Raw genomic sequence first — 10,066 nt, 5'->3', positions numbered from 1 at the left:
TCATATCAATACAGAAGACTAATGTGTTTCAAAAGTACTAGATTAGTTGTTTTAGTGTAAATAAGGTGTAAATAGAAACTGTTTTAAAAGACGAAACCTCAAGAGGTAACTTTCCAAACTATTAATTGTGTGCATTGTATGCTAATTTATCTGTTCCATGCTAAATATATACATTTTTTATAGAAAGATATTCATTGCATTGAAAGCCTGAGACCAAAAGAATAAAATACTTAGACACACCTTTTTCTCAACCAGGAAATTACTAAAACTAGGCTTTATCACATGTAACCAAACCTAACACTTTCTAGTCAATCTCTGGGGACGTTTTGCTTTAGATGTAATAACACAAGATGCAGAGCTGGGAGACAGATACAGACGGGTGAGTCGTATTGTAAAATAATAATTACACAATGTTCTTAAGAATATGCATGGCTAAATATATATTTTTATTAGTTTATTTGTTTCATACATAAAGTGTCTGGACATTTAAGATGAATTACCTTGTATGCAATAAAATGTCTTAATATTTATTAAAATGTATTTATTAAAATGAACAAAGCATGTAGATCTGCAGAGATAATACAATTATAGATTTTGTATGAAACTGTCAAACTGGTAAATGAGAGGTAAAGTTATTAAGAATTATCTATTGAACTATTTACAGATTAACTAATGTTCATCTATTGAACTACGTGCAAGTTTTACACTTTGTTGTGCTGCATGTTACGCACAAAGGTCCTGGTGGTAACTTTCTTATATGAAACAAATGTCAAACAGTTTAAACTTGTAAATAGTGTAAACATTTTAAAAAGACAATACATTATGTCCTTCCCTCTCCCTACTGATAAGGTAGGATAAACATTTGTTTTTTCAACTAATTACCCAACATGATTGAAAGCAGATCCTTTAAGAGTGGCTTTTAATTTTCTACATTCTTTATATATTATATGAATATATGTAAAGATTAATATGTTGAAATATAGGTCTGCAGGGGTCAGTATACACCTTTCACATGGTTGATTCATCAAACTACACACAAGAGACGTAGAAAACCAATTTAGAAACTTGCCGCTGATTAAAATAAAAAATATGTTTTCATTATACCATTCTAGATTATTTATGAAATATTTACGGGACCGAAACATGAAGAAAGCTTTTTATTATTATGTTGTAAAGGAATATGAATTGAACAGATCAACTGAACATAAAACCAATAACGATAGAAGCAATACTAGTAGTAGTGAATTGTCCAATAGTTTAAATCTGTTTTGTATTATGATTAATACATACAAAATCAACAATAATACATTATTATTATTATTATTATTATTATTATTATTATTATTATTATTATTATTATTATTAGTAGTAGTAGTTGTAATAGTAGTAGTAGTAGTAGTAGTATTAATAATAATAATAATAATAATAATAATAATAATAATAATAATAATAATAATAATAATAATAATTACAGAGAAAACAAACACAAAACATTTTAATTGGTATGAGGTGATACATTTCTGACAAAAATTTTACATTTTTTTAAATGCAGTATTATCATGTAATCGTATATATATATATATATATATATATATATATATATATATATATATATATATAAATATTATATTATGTTTGTGTATAGTTACTTGAACATCAAATGAAGAACAAAGACATTTAATTTAATTTATTTTAAAATTTCTCCACAGGAGCTCAGAGATGAATACCTCAATGATGAGAGTGTACGACTACAGTGATTACTATTCAGCTGAACCTGGTACTATTCCCGAGCCCTGCAGTAATCACAATGTCAAGGAATTTGGCTCTTGGTTTCTTCCCACGCTTTACAGTTTGGTCTTCATTATTGGATTAATTGGAAATGGCCTCGTTGTCTGCGTCCTGATCAAGTACAAAAAGCTGAGAAACATGACGGACGTGTACCTTCTGAACTTGGCCATATCAGATTTGCTGTTTGTCTTCTCTCTACCCTTCTGGTCTCACTATGCTGCCATGGCTGAGTGGGTCTTTGGAGGATTTTTGTGCAAAGCAATCACTGGATTCTATTTGATGGGCTTCTATGCTGGCGTCTTCTTCATCATGATTATGACTGTAGATCGATATCTGGCAGTTGTCCATGCGGTTGCTGCGGTGAAGCTCAGGTCTGTGACCCTTGGATTGGTGGTCAGTATGGTAACATGGATGATCAGCTTTTGTGCCTCATTCCCTACTATAATGTTCAGTAAAATAAAAAATGAATCAGGAGCCTTAACTTGTAAAAGTGAGTTTCCTGAAATGCAGAGGGACAATTGGAAACTGATCACCAATTTTGAGGTAAATATTGTAGGTCTCATTATTCCCTTTTCCGTCATGATTTTCTGTTATTCATTTATCCTTCAAACTTTAAAGAGGTGCAGAAATGATAAAAAAGCAAAAGCAATCAGGCTCATATTTCTCGTGGTGATCGTGTATTTCATTTTCTGGGCTCCCTACAACATTGTGATTTTTCTTCAATCTTTGATGACCCTGGGTTATCTTCAACATTGCGCCTCCATCCGCTACATGGGCTATGCGATGCAGCTGACAGAGACTTTTTCATTCATCCATTGCTGTCTGAATCCAGTCATCTATGCTTTTGTAGGCCAGGAGTTCAAAAAGTCAGTCAGAAGGTTGCTCCATCAATGGTCTTCAAAATGCTTTTCCTGCAAGCAGTGCATGATGTTTGTCACTGAGAGACCAGATATGGGAAGCTCGACCTATTCTCGATCTAGTACTGACATGCATGAGACAAGGCTCATATAGATTTGCCATTTTGCCTTTATTTGGGTCACAGTGTAATTTGATTTTGAAATTATGTATGGATTTATTTTAAAATGTATTAGTTTGAACACCTATGCATAGCTATATTCTATACTGGTTAACCATTTTTATTTTATTTTTACTCCTCTGATATTAATTTACTCAACATTCTCTGAGTGACAACCTGTGAGGAAAGGAAATAATGAAAAATAAATGAGTGGAAGAAAATATTGTTAGTTATTGAACAATGCCAAGAAATGTAAATAATGATCAAACCTATCACATTTTTTGTATGAATCCAAAACAATTATCTTTATGTGAAAGAATGTGTGTGTGTGTATATATATATATATATATATATATATATATATATATATATATATATATAACCAACATAATTTTTTCTCAATACCTTGTATTTGATTATATATATATATATATATATATATATATATATATATATATATATATATATATATATATATGTATAGTGTAGTGATTATGTGATTTTTAAATGTGATGTGAACAGTACTGAAATAATCTGCAAAGCCATTCTTGTAAATAACTAAATAACATGAATTTATGTGCTGATGCATTTTACTCTCACTACTAGCCTATAAATGAATGTTGCACTGTTTTCTACACTTCCCCTTAGTTAATTTACTTCAATAAGGACTTAACAGGGTATATTGTATGGTCTTTGTGGTCACTGTATTGTTGTGTGAAATGTGTATATTTTGTAAGTTGTTCTAACAAAGAAGTCAAAACTATTTTTCCCAAAATGTCTGTGGCATGAAGTGTAGTACTTTCTGTTGTACGCAGTGTCTATTGTACAAAAGTATTTGTCTTGCTCTGTTCCTTTGAATATTTACACTTTGAATAAAAATAGTTTTGGACAAAAATACAGTTTCTACCGTTGGAACTTATTCAGTAGGTTTTTCTGGATGCTTACTGGATGCTTCTGGATGTTTTAATGCACAAACTAAAGGTCAGTTTAAACAGCAGTGACTTTTTATGTAACCACAAAAGGGTTGTGATAACTATCAATTGTTTAGCCTTCTCAGCTGGTTTCTAACGTCTTCATTGGTGAGAGACAGTGGCATACTGAGGGGAGGTTGGTACCAAGGGGGCCATGGTCCCTGGTGTCAGATCTGAAGGGCCCAGTCGGCCCCCACACCCACAGTTGGAGACACTAATCTGTAGTAAAAGCTTCACAAAATCAGATACCCCACCACCCCCAGGAGAAAATAATCTTTGCAATAATGCAGCTTTCTCTGGGAGGAGGCTGAAAGAGAGGATGGGGGGGGTGCAAGCACTGGCTCCACAACACAGTTTGCCACTGGTGAGAGGAGTGAACCATGCGTACTTCTCTCTCAAATCAGTCACCACTATTATGGAAATATTTTTCTTTTTCTTTTTTAGTACATAGAAACCAAGCTGTATTACATTTGCTGATATTGCAAAAAAATACATAGAGAGCAAAACTGAAGATAGGAGATTTATTATATATGTGTATGTATTATCAATCAAACATTTCTCTACAAAGGAACTCTCCTCACAATAAATTTTTACAACCACTACTCAAGTGAGCATGCCAACTCTAAATCTTAAAATACATTTTTTCTAACCGAATGCCAGAGTTTGCTGGAATAATAATAATAATAATAATAATAATAATAATAATAATAATAATAATAACTTTTATTTAATATACCACTCTTTCACCCTGAGGTGTGTCATAAAATGCTTTACAAGTTAATAGCAAGACACAAATGCAAAGGATACACGAAATGAACAATAAATACAATAGATAGATAAATAAATCAATACGAGTAAAATACGGACAAGACTGAAATACAATGTTCTAAGAAGCATATACAATACATTACAGAATACCAAATGCTGTAGAAATATTAAATGTTTTCAGGGCAATTTTAAAATCAACAGTTGTGTAGGAATCTCTGATTAAATTTGGCAGGGAATTCCACAGGGAAGGAGCAACACACCCACCAAGTGTGACGCGTTTAGGGATTATTCTTTGCAAGAGTCCAAGGTTTGTGGATCTCAGCTGTCGTCCTGGGCCATAAACCTTAATGAGGGCCGTTATGTAGCTAGTACCCTGACCATGTAATGCTTTGTATGTTACCAATAATACTTTAAAATGAATGTGGTTGTAGACAGGGAGACACTTGAGGACTGGAGTAATGTGCTCTGACCACCTAGTACCTGTTAAGATCCCAGCTGCAGCATTTTGCACCACCTGCAATCGATTTATAGAACAAGCAGGAAGGTTAACAGAAAGTGCATTTCAATAGTCCAATCGGGATGTAACAAAGGCATGAAGGAGAATCTCAGTATCCATGGGGCTCAGGATAACACAATGATAAGATGAACTACCTCAGTACTAGGAAGGATGAAAGCAAGGTGTTTTATTTAAAAAGTAAAAATAAGCAAAAAGAGAAACTTTCACTGTCTGGCTTTTCAAAGAACCTAAATTGGATGCCTTATTTTGTTTGGCACAAATATTCTTCTCACTGTATTAACAGCTAAGGGTACAGAGGCTATAGTTCACACAGGAAAATCCAGTTATCTTCTAGTTTTCAATCCATCTCAATTACAGACACAAGTCAACTTAAAAATGAGAAGAGAACGGTATCCAGGGAGCTGGTAATATGCTCTAAATAACTGTTATCTCAGTACAAAATGGTTATTCATAACTTGCTATCGCTTTACAATAATAATAACCAATTCTTAATGAATGAATGCCAAGGGACCTTTGTAAAACCTATGAATGTCTCATGCACTGCCACTGATCTAATGCTGATCACATGTATAAACCCTAACCCCAAACCTAGTCCATAAACCTGTACCTTGTTATCCATGTAATGCATGTGATGAGGTTCATGAGGTATTCATGTGGTACTCCTGTGATATTTATAAATCAATTCATTAAGAATCTGTGCCCACATTGTTTAGATGAGAACAGTAACCCTTAAATAGCATAAGGTTTTTCATAGGTTGTCTCTTCTAGCTCCCATCCACACATTTACATACTCAAAATCATTATTGTCAGAAACAGGATATCACCAACACCATTTCAACATTTGTCACCAAGTACTGATCTAGGCTGATTTCAAGCTGGTTCTCAGAAGCAACATTATATACCACACTATTATAATATATAAATATATATTTAGAAATTCAGTTTGTTCCTAAAATATCAGGGGAAAAACAAAACGGTTTGATCCAGTTCTGAGCTTCACTATACAAAGAAAGGAAAAGGTAAGTCTCATCAAATCTTTTTAATTTATATATTTCCTTTATTGTAATTGTTATTCTTACCTTTTTGAAGATACACATATAGACAACAGATAGATAGATTGTAAAGTATACAAATGTATGAAAAATTGTCAAATAGAAATACAGAGCAGCTTTTTGGTATATTTCCTAATGTGACATTTCTGATGATGACAGTGTGGTGGTGCACAGGCAAACAAGAATTGTTAAAATTATGTGATATATTTAACCACAAACTGTAAAATAAAGTGATTGAGAAATTATTTTCATGAATTTGTCTAATTTATTTTCTTTGAATGTCATTACAAAATAAATGTGAAATGATTATTCATATAAACACTCATATAATAAAATTGTCAGCTGGAATAAATCTTTCTTCTTCATATGAACTATATTTTTCATAAATTTTCAAACTTCCTGGGGTTAGGCGAATGGGGTGTTTTTGGTTATTTCTATGTAGATGGATATTAAGCAGAGCAAAGTTGATTAAATATGTTACTATTGCCATTATTATACTTTTTGTACTTTTGTAGTTATTTTTGTGTTAATATTGTGACATTTTCGGATGTGTAATGTAACATGTAACAGTTCTACAATATGGACATTACTTCTGTGGAGATGCAAATGTGAGGTTTTTAGAAAACCATAGCAAACCCATTTAACAGAATGTTTATATATTGAACATGCAACAGTTCACATACTAATAAACAGTTTAAAACAAGGGGACTAGAAAGCCAGAACCCCTCCAGTAAGAATAAAAACAAAACGAATGTATATTAGTCAGTGTGTTAGCAATTAATCTAACAGCATTTTATAAGATAACATTTAAAGCATAGTGACCTGGTGATAGTCAAGTGAAAGAGACACACTGTTGCTATTTCAGGTTTTAATAGTTTTTGTCTCTACAGGATTTCAAAGATGAATGTCTCAGACCAAAACACTACACAAGATTATTATAAAGAATACTATGATGAGGAAATATCATTTGAACCTTGCAATATTCACAATGTCAAGGAATTTGGCTCTTGGTTTCTGACAAAAATGAAACTTGAAATTTTAAATGCAGTGTTATCATGTAATCATATATAAATATTATATTATGTTTGTGTGTAGTTACTTGAACATCAAATGAAGAACAAAGACATTTAATTTAATTTATTTTAAAATTTCTCCACAGGAGCTCAGAGATGAATACCTCAATGATGAGAGTGTACGACTACAGTGATTACTATTCAGCTGAACCTGGTACTATTCCCGAGCCCTGCAGTAATCACAATGTCAAGGAATTTGGCTCTTGGTTTCTTCCCACACTTTACAGTTTGATCTTCATTATTGGATTAATTGGAAATGGCCTCGTTGTCTGCGTCCTGATCAAGTACAAAAAGCTTAGGAAGATGACGGATGTGTACCTTCTGAACTTGGCCATATCAGATTTGCTGTTTGTCTTCTCTCTACCCTTCTGGTCTCACTATGCTGCCATGGCTGAGTGGGTCTTTGGAGGATTTTTGTGCAAAGCAATCACTGGATTCTATTTGATGGGCTTCTATGCTGGCGTCTTCTTCATCATGATAATAAGCATAGATCGGTATCTGGCAATAGTGCATGCTATTGCATCTCTGCATCTCAGGTCTGTGACCCATGGATTGCTGGTGAGCCTGGTTGTATGGGCCATCAGTTGCTGTGCCTCTGTTCCTATGATAGTGTTCAGCCAGGTGAAGACTGAACTGGGCAAATTAACTTGCAAAAGTGAGTTTCGTGAAGAGGGGCACACCAAGTGGCATCTGATCATGAATTTTGAAATTAACATTTTAGGTCTTCTGATTCCTCTGTTTGTTATGACTTTCTGTTATTTGAGCATCTTCTCCATTTTGAGGAGGTGCAGAAATGATAAAAAGGAAAAAGCAGTGAGGCTGATCTTCACCGTTGTCATGGCTTTCTTACTGTTTTGGACCCCATACAATGTGGTCATTTTTTTACAGTCTTTGTCAAAAATGGGATATTTTCAAGACTGTGAGTCCAACAATCACCTGAGCCTTGCACTGCACTGGACAGAGACACTGGGTTTTGCTCATTGTTGTTTGAATCCAGTCATCTATGCCTTTGCAGCACAAGATTTCAACAAGCTCGTTAAGAAGCTCATATTTACATGGTGGTCCTATTGTGTTGTGTGCAAACAATGCAAAGCCCCCATGCCTGAAGCTAGAACAGACTCTGCATATTTCACATTTAAAAAATCCACTGAAGAGTCTGATACTCCTACAGTTCTATAGAAATGTTGCACCATAAAAGAATACCCTGTAATAAGCAATTACAGTCATTTAAGTACTAGTGGAATATATATTTATTCGTTCAAGCAAATTAAAGTTCAAAGCAACATTAATGGGTCTCAGCATAAGATCTCTCCATCATCTGTTTAGCTGTTGAGCTGTTTAGACCGAGATCAGTGTTTGGAATGGACACAATCAAGAAATATCTTGACAAGTGTTTTTAATTCCCCATGGTGACCAAAAGGATATTATCTTGCTTTGATTGAATGGGGAACAGGGGTATCCTATCTATTTATTATTATTTTATTATTTACTTCTTGGCAGATGCCCTTATCCAGGGCGACTTACAAAATATAAGCACAATACAAAGTGCAAAAATACAGTTCAGTACAAGGCATAAAACATTACAAATTCAGATTACATAATACAGTGCAATTCAAAGCATAATACATTTTACAAATTCCAATTTACACAAGTGAATACAATAAATGAGGTTTTACATCCTGGATTGTAAAAGCTAAGTGCAGACAAGATGTTAGGTCACAGTCAAGGGCCACGGGAAAGGGAGCATAGGGGAAATCAAAATAATACGAGTACTAGTAAGGCAAGATGTATAATACAACTTTTTTATCTATGCATATCAAATGACGAATCCCTGTCCGCTCATAAAATAACAATCAAATCTCTAGGAATCCTTGGGGACGTGAATGAAAAGCTTTGAACTTAAAATCAAAATCCTATACAGAGCTTAGAGAGCACCACAAATACCTGCAAAATGCTCTGATAGTTCTGAAACCATAGTCAACAGTCAACCATTTTGTCAGCAATTTTAAACTGCAAGGCCAGACACTTTTTTGGAGACCCTTATTCACAAAGTTAGACAAAATCATGCTGATTTAAAGAAAATGGAAGTGAAAGTTTTCTAACATTTGCAGAGCTATTTTGTCTAAATGTCATCTGCAAATATAACCTCCTGTGAGAGGCAATACATATTGATATTATATATATATATATTTTTTTTTTATATGAAATGTTATCATATTCATGTTTTGTGTGATTTACTATCGTTCTCTTTGCCTGTTAATTCACATGAAACGTTAAATAGAAAATAAACATGATTCTTTGGTGATCCATGAATGTGATTTCTCTAGGCTGAAGGGAGGAATGCGCACTTTCAGTAGCTCAAGAAAATGTATTGCTTTTTTATACAAGCATGATTTCTGAAGCAATTAGAGTACACATACTTAACCCTAACCATGATTCAAATAATCTTGTTTTGAGAAAAAGTCCAATCTAAACCTAAATATTATATTCTGGGAAAAGCAACTCTCAGAGTATAAATATTGTACCTGGCGATTTAGTGTACATTTTTTGGCACCAAAGGTACTGTCAATGGAACTTAGCTATTGACTAAAATTGAAAAAATAATGCATGTTTTAACTAAATAACTAAATAACTAACTAACTAAATAATCACACCATAGATTTTTCTACTTCCTAGCTTTGTGTTAAATCTGAAATAATAATAATATCAATATCTTAATATCTTGCTCAGCTTTTGGGGCTATAAACATTCACTCGGTGCTCACTTGCCTTGAATATCCATGTCTTGAGAAGTGCCCTTACCTTAAATGTAAAAAACCGAATACACATTTACAAATTTCGTTCCAAACCTTGTTTAATGAAATCTGGTTATCTGCTTGCTGT

The 10,066-nt window shown here is 33.4% G+C and overlaps 2 protein-coding genes across 2 annotated transcripts; both read left to right on the top strand.

Moving 5' to 3' along the window:
* Nucleotides 1–236: 236 nt before the first annotated feature.
* On the top strand, nt 237–3,134 carry LOC136713505 (C-C chemokine receptor type 4). Its single transcript, XM_066690613.1, has 2 exons — nt 237–379; nt 1,710–3,134. The coding sequence occupies exons 1-2, from the start codon at nt 351–353 to the stop codon at nt 2,797–2,799; spliced, it is 1,119 nt and encodes a 372-aa protein (XP_066546710.1). The 5' UTR covers nt 237–350; the 3' UTR covers nt 2,800–3,134.
* A 2,779-nt stretch (nt 3,135–5,913) lies between these two features.
* On the top strand, nt 5,914–9,532 carry LOC136713532 (C-C chemokine receptor type 4-like). The gene is made up of 2 exons (XM_066690651.1): nt 5,914–6,078; nt 7,271–9,532. The coding sequence occupies exon 2, from the start codon at nt 7,281–7,283 to the stop codon at nt 8,361–8,363; it is 1,083 nt and encodes a 360-aa protein (XP_066546748.1). The 5' UTR covers nt 5,914–6,078; nt 7,271–7,280; the 3' UTR covers nt 8,364–9,532.
* The last annotated feature ends 534 nt before the right edge of the window (nt 9,533–10,066 follow it).

The sequence above is a fragment of the Amia ocellicauda genome, chromosome 18, assembly GCF_036373705.1.
Source record: "Amia ocellicauda isolate fAmiCal2 chromosome 18, fAmiCal2.hap1, whole genome shotgun sequence".
Taxonomy (NCBI): Eukaryota; Metazoa; Chordata; class Actinopteri; order Amiiformes; family Amiidae; genus Amia; species Amia ocellicauda.
The sequence above is the reverse complement of the archived record's forward strand: the minus strand, read 5'-3'. Positions and strand labels throughout refer to the sequence as shown.

What these genes read in the sequence shown, in the direction of transcription:
- LOC136713505 (XM_066690613.1), top strand. Translation starts at nt 351, where the DNA reads ATGCAGAGCTGGGAGACAGATACAGACGG. An exon ending in TGGGAGACAGATACAGACGG is followed by an intron (nt 380 to 1,709) that starts GTGAGTCGTATT and finishes ATTTCTCCACAG; the next exon opens with GAGCTCAGAGATGAATACCT.
- LOC136713532 (XM_066690651.1), top strand. Translation starts at nt 7,281, where the DNA reads ATGAATACCTCAATGATGAGAGTGTACGACTACAGTGATTACTATTCA.